Source organism: Carassius carassius, chromosome 11, assembly GCF_963082965.1.
Source record: "Carassius carassius chromosome 11, fCarCar2.1, whole genome shotgun sequence".
Classification (NCBI taxonomy): domain Eukaryota; kingdom Metazoa; phylum Chordata; class Actinopteri; order Cypriniformes; family Cyprinidae; genus Carassius; species Carassius carassius.
Window position 1 is genome coordinate 27,278,417 of NC_081765.1, and position 18,899 is coordinate 27,297,315.

The 18,899-nt window shown below is 39.7% G+C and overlaps 1 protein-coding gene across 1 annotated transcript; it reads left to right on the forward strand.

The window, feature by feature from the left end:
* Window positions 1-5,993: 5,993 nt before the first annotated feature.
* Window positions 5,994-9,394, forward strand: LOC132153118 (growth/differentiation factor 8-like). The gene is made up of 3 exons (XM_059562373.1): window positions 5,994-6,436; window positions 7,107-7,477; window positions 8,091-9,394. Exons 1-3 carry the CDS (start codon window positions 6,061-6,063, stop codon window positions 8,469-8,471), a joined length of 1,128 nt encoding a protein of 375 aa, XP_059418356.1. The 5' UTR covers window positions 5,994-6,060; the 3' UTR covers window positions 8,472-9,394.
* The last annotated feature ends 9,505 nt before the right edge of the window (window positions 9,395-18,899 follow it).

The window sequence follows — 18,899 nt, forward strand, 5'->3', positions numbered from 1 at the left end:
ATCTCATCAAACATTTGTGAGAGGTCCTAGGAGAAATCAGCTTGACAGTACACACTGGTACAAAAATAGTCTGAGATTGCTTCTTATTTATACTGGATTTGAAGCACTTTTTTGTTATAGGTAATTACACACTTTTGGCCTAGTATACAAATGGAAGCCTATGAGAGTAATGAACACCAGTGACTCATGTGCTGATTGTTCTTTTAGATGCTGAGATATTCTGAGGTTCTACTCTGAGCACATAACATAGTGTGCTGAAAGGCCTCATGAAATACAACTTTAAGTCCTTCTTTCCTATCTTAAGATTTCACTCTGCATTTATGACTTTCTATGCAGAGGTATAATGGTCAAAGTGCAGTTCTTGCTTAATTGTCTTTGTAACACGCCATAACAGTGACTACCCATGTCTTCTGTGGCCTAGGTTCTGGAAGTAATTTTCTCATTTGTTTTCTCCATAGGGATTCGGAAAAATTATTCAGTTAAGAATTTAAAGCCATTAACAAAAACAAACCGCTTCATCAACCTTTGATTTGAAGCAAAAACATTCTTGGCACTCTGAATAATTATTTTATGACTGAATATGACAATGACACAATATTAAATAAAGATTAAAAAATATAAGTATAAAATAAAACGAAGTTAATTGCAAAACATTCAGATATGCATAAATATAGAAATGATTTGAGAAATCTGATGCTCTATGGGAAAGGGTGACCTTTGAAATTAAGATTTTTTTTTTTGTAGTTATGTAGTTAATGTGATAGAGCTTATATCATATTTTAACCACATCAGAGCTCATGGTAGGTCTGTCTTAAAAGATTTATGCATTACCACTAACAATCCATTTCTCTATGGATAAAACAAATGTCTTCCAGAACCCCACTGTGTCACTGTATTGTGCTGGAGATCATTAAAGGGAGTATATATGCCTACCTGACCACATGGCACAAGACCCAGAAGTGCCAATATCACATCAATAAAAGCATTGGTGAGCAGCTGTTGAAACACTATTAGAAGAGTTATTGTGCTTGCATTAAGAATCATTAAGGATATTGGTATATTTGCTCCCCTGTATGAATTTTGTCTTTAAGTGAGGGGTTCGGCAACCTGGTAGCACTAAGTTTGTTTTTATAATGTCTTGGCCTTTAAGAATTGTATATCTGAGCTCCACAGAAGAAAAACTTATATTAACAAAATAGTTTAATGGCTTAATTTGGGAATCCTTCTCTTTTGAATGTATTCTTTCATGGCATCATGAGAATGAAGGATGATTTGTAACCTCTAAATTTAAGAATCCATGGCATGTATCATGTATAAACAACATCTGGCCATAGTATCGACAAAGTTGTTTGTACCCGGAATTACATTTGACAGAGCTGTCATATCAAAAAAAAATTTAGCAGTGAAGTAATGTACACTTATTAATCCATAGAAGCCAGCACTTGCCCCTTAAATAAAAACCATAACCCCTGAGCTGGCGTCCTTTAAATGTGCAGTCACATTTACCATTTTTCAATGATTTTTCACAGGCAAAATCCAGTCATTTCGATAGGAATCCACGTTTAGGAATTTTTGTATCAAGGTCGAAAGATTTCCCCACAGATGGGTTCAAGTAGGTCACTTGAATTCTCAGTGCTGACCAACAGAAATTCTTGGTTTGAAAGTCATCACTACACTGTTGCCAATGGACATTTTTTTGCCAATGAAAATTCACTAATGTGACCAAAACCAATGGATGGATGGAACGTAAAAATGAGGTACTGTCTGATGTGCTGAGCCACATGAACATGAAAATATTAAAGGCAAAAAGATGAAGTATGTACTAAATATGGTTGGGATGACTGTGGCCTTTGGACCAATTAAACCACTGCTTTAAGGGTAAACAAGAGACGCAGTCTTGTGGAATAACAGCTCTTAGTTAAGAAAACAGGCCTCTAAATGTTACTTTTAATGTGTATTTAATGTGAATCCTTAATGGGTCTATAAAAAAAACTGTTTTCAAAGATCAAAAGAACAGCTTCCCAAAATGACATGATCCTCCTCTGGCCTGAAGTTATTTGAAAGCTTTCCTTTACAAACAGGAGGGGTGTAAGCCAGGCCAATCCAGCCTTATTCCATCCAGTTGAAACGTTATGGCACATCACACTCAATGTAGGGGATGTCACTGTACCGGCTGTCCACCTCAGCCCATTGTTGTACTGCCCGGGCCACAATTTCCTCGGAGAGTCTCTGGGCATAGTCCAGCAGAACCAGACTGACCCGTACCGGGTCCTCCATGGAGCCAATCTCTGAGAAAACTAGAACTGCTTTCTCTCCTTGCTTTGCTGGCTTGCCATCCACTTTCTCCGATGAGCTGGAGTTCTGAGTGGGGTCACTGTGCTTAGATTTCATGCATCCCATGATATAAATAATGTAGCATTGGTTTGAAAGCAATGAGGGGAAGAGATGCAAAGATGGTGAGATACCAAGGTTATATTCCCTTGTTTGGAAGTTTATAGGGTTTATGATGTATGGATAAGAAGCTAGGGCGTATTTCTGTGCAAAGTGTAGTTGAGACACTCCAGATGGTCAGCCATGATGTACAGCCACCTCACACTTCCCTGTGTGAAGAAAATGAATGGTTAATGTGAGTTATTTCGCCTTCGCCTGGCTAAATATATATTTTCAAGATGACTATTTTTCAGTGTCTTGACAACCTTGTCCATGACAATTTTAATGACTAAATCTTCACAGGAATGAGGATTTCCTATAAAGAAATATATATATAAAGAAAACTGTGCTTTAATAGGTTAAAGCATGTAGTTTTAAAGAATCGGTTAAAGAAATGCACTGGATGTTTATGCAAACACATAATTCCATAATCACACAGATAATATGCTACTGTTCATTGTGGATTTTTTATTTATAAGGGTTTTTTTTTTTTTTTTTTAGCCCAGTTCGGTTTCAGACCTAATTTAAAAGCTAAATATAATTTATATTCACATTAAACAATACTACATATCTACTTGAAGAAAATAATGTTTGTGTTTATAAAATACCTTAAAAACAAAACTATATTATAATTATGTAGACTATAGCAAATGCATATATCAAACGTGATTGTAACGTTTTACAAGTAAAATTTTGGCTAAATTTAAATCTGCGTTTAGCCTCATCAGTGACATCAGTTCACACTAAAATGCTCTTCCATCAGTTCTCGACTCACTCCGAATCGGATTCAGTTGGTTGGGATGTTTTAGACTGGAGAACCGCTCGGACTAATTCAGTTCGGTCTTCGAACAAATCGATTTTGTGAACTGGTTCAACCTAATCGTTCAAATGATCCGACTCAAAAGAACGATTCGGGCGTCGCTATTAGAATATTTGTCTCGTGCTGTCTCCAGAAACGCTGCATATCCTAACAGCTAATCCTAACAGACTTCTCCTCACAACGAAAGCCGACTCCTTTTTCTGCACAGATACCAACATCTAGAATTTAGAATATACCGCATTTAGAATATAAACATGTTGATTTTGTGGATTCCAAATCTACAAAATCTTTTGGGCGCTAAAATAGTTAATATTTTTAACAATAATATTATTAGGCTACTCTCGGCAATATTCTCTTCGTCTGATACGCGAACCCATTGTAGGCTTTAATGCACAGCAGCCAAAGACAGCCGACAGCCACGTCTGGAAATCTTTTTTCGAGTAAATTCCATGGTCGCGTTTGTGTCAATAAACCCTCAAGGTCAAGACAAATGCTTTTCCTGGTTTTATAGAATGCACGATTATCTGTTTTATATCGTGATATTAAAAGTGCAGATTCTAATGATATAATCAGTGTGGGTACATACCTATTCGGACAGCAGGCTGCGAGCGTCAATATTATGGATATTAAAATCGAAGAATAATTTAATCCATATCGGAGTGCGTTCTTTAAAATGAAAACTGGCATAAATGCACAGTATTAACAGGCAGAAGCTTCCTCCTCTAAACCAGTCTCGATTACTCCACAGGAGAGTGAGAAAGCATGGTGATGAACTTGCTCTTGTGGGGTAAGTCGGGTCAGAATTCAGCATGTCATGTGCGTCCGGAGTCCACATACACTGATAACGTTTCAGTTTCATTGCAATGACAGGACAGCGAAGCCGCTCAACAGCGCATTAATCCGTGTTGTTTTTGCATTTCTCTCTGTCCATTCAGTCATGGCCATCTATATATGACTGAATTTGAAGCTGGGAAATTCTTTCCGTTTCTATTCACGGGCATACTTAGTCTATGATATCCTTGCTTCAAAGTTTGTTTGTAAACTGGGTAAAATAGGTTACTGCAACGCACTCAGACACAGGTTGCGCCTCGCTGTGTTTTTAAATACAATATCGCCACCTAGTGGAAGGACTGTTTTCACTAATACTATAGATAAAGATTTCTAACAGAGGGGTTTCCCAAACTTTTTCATGACAGACCACCCTAGAGATGTACAATCTATTATATGAAAAATAAACGCTTTTTTTTGTCATAGACTACAGCATATAGAAAGAGAATGGGCTATTTCTTGCTGTCACACAAATGTGATTCAATAGTTAATTCCGTGAAGGTTTCGTCAGACTCTTAAATTTGTGAGTTCTGTATGCTTACCAAGAAAATGTTAATTGAATTTGCAAAAATATATTTTGTTGAAACACATTTACATTTCATAAATATACCGCAATAACCAACAATTTAAGGAAGCGTGTTACATTAAAAACCATCAAACAAACAAGCACGATAATTTCAGGCTAGATCATTTTATACCATGTTAGGTATTATCCTAAGTCCATTGGAACTTAATAAAGGAAGATATCTTCGATTCTTCCTTTTTTATCTTCACAATATTAGACTGAACTGAACCGAAGATATAAGTGACGGGATAATGCCCTTTCATCAGCTCATTATCACTAAATGTTCCCAGACTCCAAGCAGTCTTGTATGGCCTTGAAAAAGTTGACTGCACATTTTCCTGCTCCTTATTCTCCTACCGGCTCCTTGCCAAATAAATAAATAGACATGAAATATTTATTTGAGGTGAAACTATGTTATTATGTAAGAAGAAAAACAGTGGAGTAGTGCAGGGAAAATCTGTTTTGACATGCACAACAGCTGGCCAATCAGAATTAAGCATTCCAGAGCACCATAATAATGGACATTTTAATCAGGATTTATTTTCTTGCCATAATCCAACACAACTATAACTTCTAATGTATACTAGAAGTTGCATATCATAATTTTATTTTTTAGTATATATTTATTTAATAATTTTCCACGTTTACTATCTTTATGTGTATATTTTTTACTGATAATTGTGCAAAAATTAGAAGGTCAGGGAAATACCTCACCTGCGTTCCACAATGTATTCCACAAGATGGCGCAATGTATCTTACCCACGGGTCTTAAAAAACTTAAGAACTGCAGCTATGAGGGAGTGTTGGACAAAGATTAATTGTGATTAATTGATATCATACGTTTAAAACTTTACATATGTAGTTTGAAATTAAATCTCGTTGCATTGACAGAATCAACGTGAATATTATCCAAACACATATCTTTCAAATACTACAGGCTACCACATAATATAGGACATAGGAAAAATTAATGCATGAATGTACTGTTAAGATTTTTTAAAAATCTGTTATGATTTCATATGCATAAATGCCACATCTAGCCTTCACATTAGGGTTCAGATGCGTTTGGATAGTGAGTAGCCTAGATGCACGCACTGAAATGGTATACTAAATATGCGTGTTTTTCACATACATGTGCATAATTTGTATTCAAGTCCAGCTGATTATTCCACGACTCCTCTAAGATGTGTCATGCCTCTTTAAGAACTATGAAAGAAGTCCAGCTCTGTCCATTAGGTTTATTGTTGCCAGCTCAGCCAATCATTGAATCTTACGACACAATAGAGTGGCCAAAGTTGCAGTATAAAAAGCCTTGTCGAATTTAAGCATGACATCTACTTGTCCGGTGCGTGGTGAGGTTCATTTGCATAGCAAATCAGATCAAACATCGCAAACATCCTTTAGCACGCTTTGGAACATGCATTTTACACAGGTTTTAATTTCTCTAAGTGTATTAATTGCATATGGTTCAGTGGGTCATGGAGATATAACGGCGCCCCAGCAGCCTTCCACAGCCGCGGAGGAAAGCGAACAGTGTTCCACATGTGAATTCAGACAACACAGCAAGCTGATGAGACTGCATGCCATCAAGTCCCAAATTCTTAGCAAACTCCGACTCAAACAGGCTCCAAACATCAGCCGGGATGTGGTCAAGCAGCTGTTACCCAAAGCACCGCCTTTGCAACAACTTCTGGATCAGTACGATGTTCTGGGGGATGACAGTAAGAATGGAGCTGTGGAAGAGGATGATGAACATATCACCACAGAGACCATTATGACCATGGCCACAGAGCGTAAGGATCGTATATTTCAAAGATTTATTTAAGTAGATGTATCCTCTTAACAATGGACAAAACATAGGGTAGATACTTGGAGAGACCCTTTTCGGCTATTGTGCATTAAATGCACAGTTAATGCTAAAATAATTATCGCTTACTGATTTTTTTTAAAGGGTTTGGTTTGCTCCTTTATCAGCCTTGCTGAACCGATTTTACGCACGCTGAACTTGGAAGTCGGTCGGTCAGAGGAAAATGTTTTCACCATTACCACACGTGACATTTACAAACTGTAGTTGAACCTTGGTTATATCTCAGGCATTTTTTAGGTAAAAAAAATGCGTATTATCATATATACATTATAAGTATGGCCAAATCCATTAGTTTTTAAAAGTATAAATGTTTCCTTCCGCAATGCCGTTTAAGGTATTTTTGATATAAATAACTATAGCCTATATCTAAACTATATGTATATAGTCAATCAATTTTTTACATAGAACTGTCTGCTTTATGTCTGTAATGTATTGTATTTTGTGGGTGTAGTCAACGTTATTTCTTTAAAACGTAATTTTTCAGTTTATATCAGTGCGCCACATCATGAACCGCTTTAATAATAAAACTGTCACTGAAAACAGCAGATATATAATCATATATACAGTCCCTATAATCGCTCTTTCTCTTTTTTCAGCTGACCCCATCGTTCAAGTAGATCGGAAACCGACGTGTTGTTTTTTCTCCTTCAGTCCGAAGATCCAAGTGAACCGGATCGTTAGAGCGCAGCTGTGGGTTCATCTGAGACCCGCGGAAGAAGCGACCACCGTCTTCTTACAGATATCACGACTGACGCCCGTCGCGGACGGAGGAAGGCACATACGAATACGATCTTTGAAGATCGATGTGAACGCAGGAGTGACGTCTTGGCAGAGTATAGACGTAAAACAGGTGCTGACGGTGTGGTTAAGACAACCGGAGACCAACTGGGGCATTGAGATAAACGCGTATGACGCGAAGGGAAACGACTTGGCCGTCACCTCAGCTGAGCCTGGAGAGGATGGACTGGTGAGTTCAGCTGTTCTGGTTACCAAGTATGCGTTTTTATAAAATATAACCAATTTTAGACAGAACTTTGCCAACAGTAATTGTTGTGAATGGCACTAATGAGAAATTATTAAGATGGTTTTAGTTCTACAATACTTTGTTTTAAATAAATTATATTTTAGTGAAACAATGTGTCTTATTGAATCTAAAGTTACCTTCGCCATGTCTAACAAGAAACAAACTAAAAAAAATTTAAAGTTAACCCTCGTGAAACTTAAATTATCTTACATTTAAACTTGTATCACTAAGTCGTACTTTACAAAAAAGATTGTTTTAGTATTTTTATTTAATATAAATTCCATAAAAAAAAGTTTTACATTTATGTTTGCATATTGGTTCTGCTGATATCAGAAATGATCTCATGATTTCCTGGGGGCTGTAACTGCAAATAGAATTGAAAAAATCTTTAATGGCACCATTAAGCAATAATAATCATTAAGTGGAATTGGAACCAGAATCATTAGCATACATTAATGGTTGGACAAAGCTACTTTATGGTCAGACCAGGAGTTGGCAAGCGGAAAGCACCAACAGTAAACTGAAAGACTGGCTCTTTGGTTTCTTTCACTCCCAGCTCCCCTTCATGGAGGTGAAAATTTCAGAGGCCCCAAAGCGAATCCGGAGGGACTCTGGATTGGACTGCGACGAGAATTCATCAGAGTCTCGATGCTGCCGGTACCCTCTCACTGTGGACTTCGAGGACTTTGGCTGGGACTGGATTATTGCTCCAAAACGCTATAAGGCGAATTACTGTTCAGGAGAATGCGACTACATACACCTGCAGAAATATCCCCACACCCATCTGGTGAACAAAGCCAATCCACGAGGCACCGCCGGGCCCTGCTGCACCCCCACCAAGATGTCTCCCATCAACATGCTTTACTTCAACGGCAAAGAGCAGATCATCTATGGCAAGATCCCCTCAATGGTAGTAGATCGCTGTGGCTGCTCGTGAACCAGTGCCCAGACAGGACTTGATCCGTCTCATAACCCGGACATCCGATCACACCATCCACCATCCACTATCAGTGCTTTCCGCAAGACACTGTGCAATAGAAGGACACTCACTCACTCTCTGGGCACTGCTTCAGTTTTTTGTCATTTTCCTCTAAATCAGTATCTCTGCTACAGGAGTCCAATGTTACATGGATGTACTAAAGGAATGCCATACTGGCTGGGCTTGGGAATGGACACTTTTGAAATGGAAGACATTCTCTGCTTTAATTCATGTTTTCACCTTGTTCACAATACTCTCATTAGGATACGCAGACAACATTGTATTATGCAACCACGCCAAAATACAATAATTTAGATCTTTGCTGTAACAGCTGTAACAGGTGCGCTTATTTAAGAAGATAAACAGAGAGGGACTCTTGAACATTGAACAGAGCTTGAATACAGTTATCTGACGCAAACTTCCATATTGCAATAAACACACCGATCAAATTGTTAATTGTAGCTTTTGTCCACTACTCATCTGTCGAACAGCCCTACACACTTGAAGTATTATTGAGATTGTTATTAGGGGACAGAAAGACTTGAAGCAGAGGTGCTGTGAATGCTGTCTACACATTGAAATGTGTTCGAGACAGAGACATCGGAACTGTAAGAATGAATGTTAACATCACGCTAACACCCTGTCTTCAAACCAAACAGTTTGCACTATGGCAGACCAATAGAAAGAATTGGTTGCTAAAAATGTTGTAAAAACTGATTTTGATATGTTTGCTAATTGTATTGTATACTTGCCATTGTTTCCATTAACGGTTGCCTTTTTTAACCATGGTTAGTACATGTATATGAACACAAAATAGCAAAAAAAGTGTACAATATAAATCTATGTATCTGTTCAAACAAATAAAAGGTGCTTGCTTTATATGTTTAACTCTATTATTTCAAATTGTTCAGAAAAAGGATTAAAACTGCACTGAGTTTTGAATGTTTGGAAACCCGCAGTTCTGTACGTATAATCAAAATCATTTGATAAAATGTGTTTATTATCACACTGAGCCAAATTGGCTGTGATCAGATAGTTCAATGGGAAAGTCGGTTTATGTCATGTCTTTTTCTAAGCAAAGGTGAATGTGGGGCACTGTCCGAACTGTGTTAAGAGGTTCCTTTTTGGATTGAATTTACTATCATTTGACCTTTTCATTCGCTTTCCCCCATAATGGCAGCGAGCTGCAGTGTAACATAAGCCCAAATGAACAAATCTTCCCTCGGAATAGTTCAGTGTGAGCATTCAGTAGAGTTTTCTAAAAAGACTTGTGCAGAAATGTTTTGACAGCACGGCTAATTAGACCAAGGCTTATTGGAGCCCTTACTTCCGTCCAGAAGAGGGCGAACTCAGCACTGCCGAGATCTGCTTCCTTTCCTGCTGTGAGTTGGACAGATGCCATGGAAACCAGGTGGGAACTGCTCTAAAATGAACAGAGGGCTGTGGGAGATTAAAAGTCTGACTTGCAGCACCGTCCTTTGTGCCAGGTAATGGCAAGTGTATGATATACAGGAACAGTAATGGTTTCCCCGAGTTGTTATATCTGTCACACGGGAAACGTTTTCAGTGTCTCCGTGGCTTGACAGCTGCCAGCACATTCCCAGGTTGACAGGAGAGGAAGTGACTGTGAGAAAATGGGAAGGCAGCGTGGCTCCTCGAGGGACAGGAGACTCCGGGGGAAAACACATAGCTCATCTCAGTCACCAGGATTCCCCATATCCGTATGAGCTGCAGGGGAGCCGGGTAGAGCTGCATGTGCTTGGACAGGAGGGAAGCACGGTGTACAAGGGGGAAGAGGGACAGCTGCCAGGTGTGGTCAAACATCTGCATCTTCACACTAACATACAGTCTCTGGAACAGCTGGAGAAACACTTGCTTTTGAGTGATGAGTTAAAGGTACGCGCTGCCATGAGGCATCAGGTCGAATATTGATGGCGAGGCTGCAGACAGGTGGCAGATGATACATGTTGTGCTGTTGACATCTCACCTGGTCTGCTGCTGTGGTAAACATGAGCTGTACTATTACCTGTCTGCCAAAAAACAATCAAATTATGTCAGTTTGACTTCTTAAGTCATTCAGGTTTTGAACGAGACAATTGTAAGATTATTTGCTCGAAAGATTCCAACTGCATTTGCTTATAAATATATAAATTAAAATGTATGTTTGTTTGTTTATGCTGGTCCAGTAGATTTATACATGCCTTGTTGATATCATGTGGCTTCACCCCAAAACATAATAAATATTAATATAAAAATAATAAGCATCAAGCATCAAATTCATCAAAAGTGACAGTAGACATTTCTAATGTTACGAAAGATATTTAAAATAAATGCTGTTCTTTTTTTTTTTTAAATCATTTATTTCTGACAGATCATGTGACAGTGACACTGATGGCTGCTGAAATAAATTACATTTTAAAAATATATTCAAATAGATTGGTTTTAAATGTATGACTATTATTGATCAAATAAATGCAGCCTTGTAGAGCACAAGAGGCAAAAAAAAATTTGAAAAGTACTGTAATTTGGTTGGACGGTAAAATCATACAATGAAAACCAAAAATGCTAGGTCTGAAAAAAAAAACATGCATATGATCATTAAATATAATTCTCAGTGACAATTAGTTGTCAGCTGGCCCAAAACTGAAGCTTATTGTTGAGCTCTGCACTGATCTTTTCTAAATCAGTCAACACCAGGTCCACTCAACAGGCACAATCGAAAATACCTTTAATTTAATGATTAATCTAACATTTTGCTATGCAATAATCACCTCAGTTTCCAAGGGAGGTGTGATTCAGTTCCACTGAACTTGTGCTCTCATCTGAAGAAAGCAATGAAAAGTAATAAAAGACATGGGCCTCGGGCAGATGGGTGCAGATGTGCAGCCACTGACGGCTGGTTGTCAGCGCCCCTGATGGATTTATCCAGCACATCCACACTGGGCCCTGCCTTCAACACCACTTGTTTTTTCACTTAGCTGAGAAATCGACATCCGTCTCTCCCAAAACTCTATTGACCCTTGTGGAATCAACATTTGATTAATTACATCGTAAAGCTTCCGTACGTCGAGGACGGGAATGTGTCCTGTTTTAGCAATGTGTAACTCAAGATCACATTTGGGCTGGAATGAGTCATTCAGCAAGTTTTGTCCATAAGTCTAAGTTCATTTACAAGGCACCCTAATGACTGAAGTGGAAAAGGTCTGTGGCAGTAAACCATATGCCCCCAGGAGACCAATTACTGACAGTGATGGAGGATAGATGCTCCTCTGAGGAGACTGCGAGATGTCTGGTTCATTTGGAAAAATGGAAACATGTCCCCTTCTGTGTCATCACAACGCCTGTCAGACAGCTGGATATTCAGGAATCTGAGGTGTTTTGTCATATGGAGAAACAGTTTTGCATTGTTTTGCAATCAAGGCAATAATGTCTGTATCTATTTTAACATATAAAATATTGCTTATTGAAAACTTGTCTGTAATTTCTTATACAAGAATATACTAGTCTGGCTATCTATCTATCTATCTATCTATCTATCTATCTATCTATCTATCTATCTATCTATCTATCTATCTATCTATCTATCTATCCACACTTAACAAAATTATAAACGCAACACTTTAGTTTTTGTCCCCATTTTTCATGAGCTGAATTCAAAGATCTAAGACATTTTCTATGCACACAAAAGACCTATTCCTAGGTCATCCATCCACCTCACAGGTGTGGCATATCAAGATGCTGATTAGACAGCATGATTATTGCACAGGTGTGCCTTAGGCTGGCCACAATAAAATGCCACTCTAAAATGTGATTGCAGTTCATCATCATAACCGACTTGAGTGTGCAAATGCTCACATTTGACGGCATCTGGAACTTTGTAAAGGTGTTATCTTTACAGATGAATCCCAGTTTTCAATGTACAGGGCAGATGGCAGACAGCGTGTATGGCCTCATGTGGGTGAACCCAGGTGCATTTTATTGACGGCATTTTGAATGCACAGATATACAGTTACGAGATCCTGAGGCCCATTGTTGTGTCATTCATCCACGACCATCACCTCATGTAGCAGCATGATAACGCACAGCCCCATGTTGCGAGGATCTGTTCACAATTCCTGGAAGTTGAAAACATCCCAGTTCTTGCATGGCCAGCATACTCCCCGGACATGTGTAATTGCATTACACCTGTGCATTAATCATGCTGTCTAATCAGCATCTTCATATGCCACACCTGTGAGGTGGATGGATTATCTCGGCAAAGGAGAAGCAGAGGTAATCCCCATTCCCACATTTAGCATAAATCCAACACTTATAAATTCTCTAAGGACATGAAAACCACAGTAGGTCATTATACAGTGAATACTGCCAAGCATCACAAGCCATAGTGAGCAATAAGGTGGACAGTATATAATCCACCAATTAAGACAGCAGCAAGACTGCACATTTAAAAGAGTGGATCACCATATGGGTCATTATTCAACTCCATATAGAGCTATGTTTCCTACAAAAAATTCTAAGCAAATTGTGATTTCAGCTTTCAAGCAGAATGAAAATATCCATCCATGGACATCTGTCTTCTGAGGCACAATGTTTCTTAACCTTCGACCCCTGTTGCAGAGGCACTGGAATGGCATTTGGCACGCTCTCTGACCACAATGTGCAGTCCATCTCATGCCAGAGACCGTCCTTCAGTACACTGCTTCCAGCAGTGCCAGCTGCACTCTCTTTAATCAATGAATGCCATTTGACGGCTAATTGTATACATTATGAAATTACAGCACGTTTTGCTGATTTGCACTTTGTTTGAGAAACATTTGTTTTAAAGGATAAAACATCTGAATAAATCATTAAAAGCTGAAAAAAAAATATGAAAATCAATTAATATTGTGTGACATTAATATTGTGTGAATTAGTCATATATAAACACAGAAAGGGGATTGTCCAACCATTGAAGCAATTCAAGCTTTAGTTAGCATTTCCATTAGCTAGCCTCAGTCCAAAATCAAAGCACTGAAAGCAGCTCCAGCTGATACTACAGGCAACCTGTCCTATGCGCAAATTATTTTAGTCTTGTAGTTAACCTGCCTCAATCATCAACTTTCTTAAAGACTTTTTAAGGGAAAAACACATTTCTTGTGATGTACAAAACGTACTCGGTTACTAAAGTAACCTCGGTTCTCTCTTGAAGAGGGAACGAGTACTGCGTCTTAGCTAAGACGCTACGGGAAAAGTCTCTTTTCACGAAATACTGAAGCAAAAAATTATCCTTAATTTTGAATTATTGTAAAGCGCATTTGCAGCAGCACACAGCCATAGGCGAGACGGCTCGCTCGCTCATTGGCTGCTCTGCGGCAACTGCACAGCCTATCGAGCGCAGGCTGATGCAACATCAGTCCAATACCCGCCGAAACGGGTGTGGCCCAACCCTATAAAAGGAGCTCGAAAAGGCTGACTCACCTGATTTATTTCATCGCCGAAGCGAACCAGAGTGAATCGTACGCACGGCAGAGAACGCAGTACTCGTTCCCTCTTCTAGAGAGAACCGAGGTTACGTTAGTAACCGAGTACGTTCTCTTACGAGAGTTCTCTCGTACTGCGTCTTAGCTAAGACGCTACGGGAACCCCATGTAAAGCGCCGTGCGCGCAGGGATCACACACCAATAAACCTGGAAGCAACGCCCAGGATTTACAGTGCACAGTCACCCGAGAGACTCACAGAGAGTCCAGGACAGGAGGGGGGGGGGGCCCTCCGTCCCATATCTAGCAGCATCCGTAGATGCGGCAATATGACATCACACAGTCCAGGCAAGGCCTGACCAATGTGGCAATGCGGGTCTTACGCAATACTGCCCATATAACAGTCGGCAGCGCATAACGCTCGCGATCTCAGAGTTCCAATCAGGGCCCTGATTCGACTATACCGACAGCAGCCTTGCTTGCAAGGCGGGAACCTCCAGGTTATAGAACCTGATAAATGTAGACGGCGAGGCCCAACCTGCCACCATACATATATCCTGCAAGGAGATCCCCGTAGACCACGCCCACGACGAGGCGACGCCCCTTGTGGAGTGTGCTCTGACGCCCAGTGGGCACTGAAGGCCCCTGGAAGTGTAAGCTAACGCTATGGCGTCAACTATCCATCTGGATAGAGTCTGTCTCGAAACAGCCATTCCTTTGGAACGTCCACTGAACGAGACAAACAGCTGCTCAGTCTGTCTAAAGACAGCAGAGCGAGACACATAAGTCAAAGTCAAAGTCACCTTTATTTATATAGCGCTTTAAACAAAATACATTGCGTCAAAGCAACTGAACAACATTCATTAGGAAAACAGTGTCAATAATGCAAAAATAATTGTTAAAGGCAGTTCATCATTGGATTCAGTTATGTCATCTCTGTTCAGTTAAATAGTGTCTGTGCATTTATTTGCAATCAAGTCAACGATATCGCTGTAGATGAAGTGTCCCCAACTAAGCAAGCCAGAGGCGACAGCGGCAAGGAACCGAAACTCCATCGGTGACAGAATGGAGAAAAAAACCTTGGGAGAAACCAGGCTCAGTTGGGGGGCCAGTTCTCCTCTGACCAGACGAAACCAGTAGTTCAATTCCAGGCTGCAGCAAAGTCAGATTGCGCAGAAGAATCATCTGTTTCCTGTGGTCTTGTCCTGGTGCTCCTCTGAGACAAGGTCTTTACAGGGGATCTGTATCTGGGGCTCTAGTTGTCCTGGTCTCCGCTGTCTTTCAGGGATGTAGAGGTCCTTTCTAGGTGCTGATCCAGCATCTGGTCTGGATACGTACTGGATCCGGGTGACTGCAGTGACCCTCTGATCTGGACACAGACTGGATCTGGTGACCACGGTGACCTCGGAACAAGAGAGAAACAGGCAAATATTAGCGTAGATGCCATTCTTCTAATGATGTAGCAAGTACATAGGGTGTTATGGGAAGTGTTTCCGGTTCCGGTTTACCTAATTAATGCAGCCTAAAAATCCTTTAACGGATTTGGATAATAAAAGCATATTAGTATGTTATGTGTATGCCAGGTTAAAGAGATGGGTCTTTAATCTAGATTTAAACTGCAAGAGTGTATCTGCCTCCCGAACAATGTTAGGTAGGTTATTCCAGAGTTTAGGCGCCAAATAGGAAAAGGATCTGCCGCCCGCAGTTGATTTTGATATTCTAGGTATTATCAAATTGCCTGAGTTTTGAGAACGTAGCGGACGTAGAGGATTATAATGTAAAAGGAGCTCATTCAAATACTGAGGTGCTAAACCATTCAGGGCTTTATAAGTAATAAGCAATATTTTAAAATCTATACGATACTTGATAGGGAGCCAGTGCAGTGTTGACAGGACCGGGCTAATATGGTCATACTTCCTGGTTCTAGTAAGAACTCTTGCTGCTGCATTTTGGACTAGCTGTAGTTTGTTTACTAAGCGTGCAGAACAACCACCCAATAAAGCATTACAATAATCTAACCTTGAGGTCATAAATGCATGGATTAACATTTCTGCATTTGACATTGAGAGCATAGGCCGTAATTTAGATATATTTTTGAGATGGAAAAATGCAGTTTTACAAATGCTAGAAACGTGGCTTTCTAAGGAAAGATTGCAATCAAATAGCACACCTAGGTTCCTAACTGATGACGAAGAATTGATAGAGCAACCATCAAGTCTTAGACAGTGTTCTAGGTTATTACAAGCGGAGTTTTTAGGTCCTATAATTAACACCTCTGTTTTTTCAGAATTTAGCAGTAAGAAATTACTCGTCAGCCAGTTTTTTATATCGACTATGCAATACATTAGTTTTTCAAATTGGTGTGATTCACCGGGCTGCGAAGAGATATAGAGCTGAGTATCATCAGCATAACAGTGAAAGCTAACACCATGTTTCCTGATGATATCTCCCAAGGGTAACATATAAAGCGTGAAGAGTAGCGGCCCTAGTACTGAGCCTTGAGGTACTCCATACTGCACTTGTGATCGATAGGATACATCTTCATTCACTGCTACGAACTGATGGCGGTCATATAAGTACGATTTAAACCATGCTAATGCACTTCCACTGATGCCAACAAAGTGTTCAAGTCTATGCAAAAGAATGTTGTGGTCAATTGTGTCAAACGCAGCACTAAGATCCAATAAAACTAATAGAGAGATACACCCACGATCAGATGATAAGAGCAGATCATTTGTAACTCTAAGGAGAGCAGTCTCAGTACTATGATACGGTCTAAATCCTGACTGGAAATCCTCACATATACCATTTTTCTCTAAGAAGGAATATAATTGTGAGGATACCACCTTTTCTAGTATCTTGGACAGAAAAGGGAGATTCGAGATTGGTCTATAATTAACTAGTTCTTTGGGGTCAAGTTGTGTTTTTTTGATGAGAGGCTTAATAACAGCCAGTTTGAAGGTTTTGGGGACATATCCTAATGACAATGAGGAATTAATAATAGTCAGAAGAGGATCTATGACTTCTGGAAGCACCTCTTTTAGGTTCTTCCTTGTAACAAGAAGTAGAATTTACAATTTTGGCTATATGAAGTTTGCACAGAACTAAATAATGATCTGAGATATCATCACTTGGCTGAATAATTTCAACACCATCAACATCAATTCCATGTGACAGTATTAAATCTAGAGTATGATTTCGACAATGAGTAGGTCCTGAAACGTGTTGTCTAACACCAATAGAGTTCAGAATGTCTATAAATGCTGATCCCAATGCATCTTTTTCATTATCAACATGGATATTAAAATCACCAACTATTAAGACTTTATCTGCAGCCAGAACTAACTCGGATGTAAAATCACCAAACTCTTTAATAAAGTCTGTATGGTGCCCTGGTGGCCTGTATACAGTAGCCAGTACAAACATAACAGGAGATTTATAATTAACATTTGTTTCTCTGGATAATGTTATATGAAGCACCATTACTTCAAACGAGTTATACTTGAAGCCTGCCCTCTGAGAAATCCAGAAAATGTTGTTATAAATTGAAGCAACTCCTCCACCTTTGCCTTTTAGACGCGGCTCATGTTTATAACAGTAATCTTGGGGGTTGGATTCATTTAAAATAATGTAATCATTAGGTTTTAGCCAGGTTTCTGTCAAACAGAATACATCTATATTATGATCAGTGATCATATTATTTACAAAAAGTGTTTTCTTAGAAAGGGATCTGATATTCAATAAGCCAAGCTTTATCATTTGTTTATCCATATTGCTTCTGTTTTTTATTTGTTGAACCTCAATTAAATTGTTAATCTTAACTTGGTTTGGACGTTTTTTGTATTTTCTAGTTCGGGGAACAGACACAGTCTCTATAGTGTGATATCTAGGTGAAAGAGTCTCTATGTGCTGAGAATTAACTGACCTCTGTGACGGGAGGCAGCTAGCAGACGGTCGGTTTAGCCAGTCTGTCTGCTTTCTGACCTGGGCCCCAGTTAGTCAAGTATAAACACTAAGACTATTTGCCATATTTCTAGAGAGAAGAGTGGCGCCACCCCAGGAGGGATGAAGACCATCTCTTTTAAACAGGTCAGGTCTGCCCCAAAAGCTCGTCCAATTGTCTATGAAACCTATGTTATTCTGTGGGCACCACTTAGACATCCAGCCATTGAGTGATGACAATCTGCTATGCATCTCATCACCACGGTAAGCAGGGAGGGGACCAGAGCATATTACAGTGTCTGACATCGTGCTTGCAAGTTCACACACCTCTTTAATGTTATTTTTAGTGATCTCCGACTGGCGAAGTCGAACATCATTAGCGCCGGCATGAATAACAATCTTACTGTATTTACGTTTAGCATTAGCCAGCACTTTTAAATTTGCCAAGATGTCAGGCGCTCTGGCTCCCGGTAAACATTTGACTATGGTGGCTGGTGCCTCTATATACACGTTCCGTACAATAGAATCACCCATAACTAGAGCACTTTCATCAGGTTTCTCAGTGGGTGCATCACTGAGTGGGGAGAACCTGTTTAATGTTTTGATCGGAACAGAAGAGCGGTGTTTTGACCCACGACTACGCTGCCTCACCGTCACCCAGTTGCCCTGCTGCAGGGGCTCTGTTTCCGGAACCGAACAATGTACAGGAATCCCTGAGCTAGACGCATCCAAAGCCGTATCTAGAGCCCTAACATTCTTACTGTCCTCAATTAAAGTTTGGATGCGTGTCTCTAGTTCTGAAATCTTCTCTGTCAGCCTAACTATATCCCTGCATTTATCACATGTGAATCCCTCATCAGCGACAGAGATAGATAAACTGTACATGTGGCAAGAGGTGTAAGTAACAATGACGGGAGAAGGCATTACTCACCGTGCTTGATGAAAATTCTTACTGCGGTTGTTTGATGAACTTGTGAAAAACTGGAG

Excerpts from the sequence above, each read along its gene's own strand:
- LOC132153118 (XM_059562373.1), top strand. The coding sequence starts at position 6,061 with ATGCATTTTACACAGGTTTTAATTTCTCTAAGTGTATTAATTGCATAT. Across the intron at positions 6,437-7,106 it reads TATGACCATGGCCACAGAGC|CTGACCCCATCGTTCAAGTA; the intron begins GTAAGGATCGTA and ends CTCTTTTTTCAG. Across the intron at positions 7,478-8,090 it reads AGCCTGGAGAGGATGGACTG|CTCCCCTTCATGGAGGTGAA; the intron begins GTGAGTTCAGCT and ends TTTCACTCCCAG.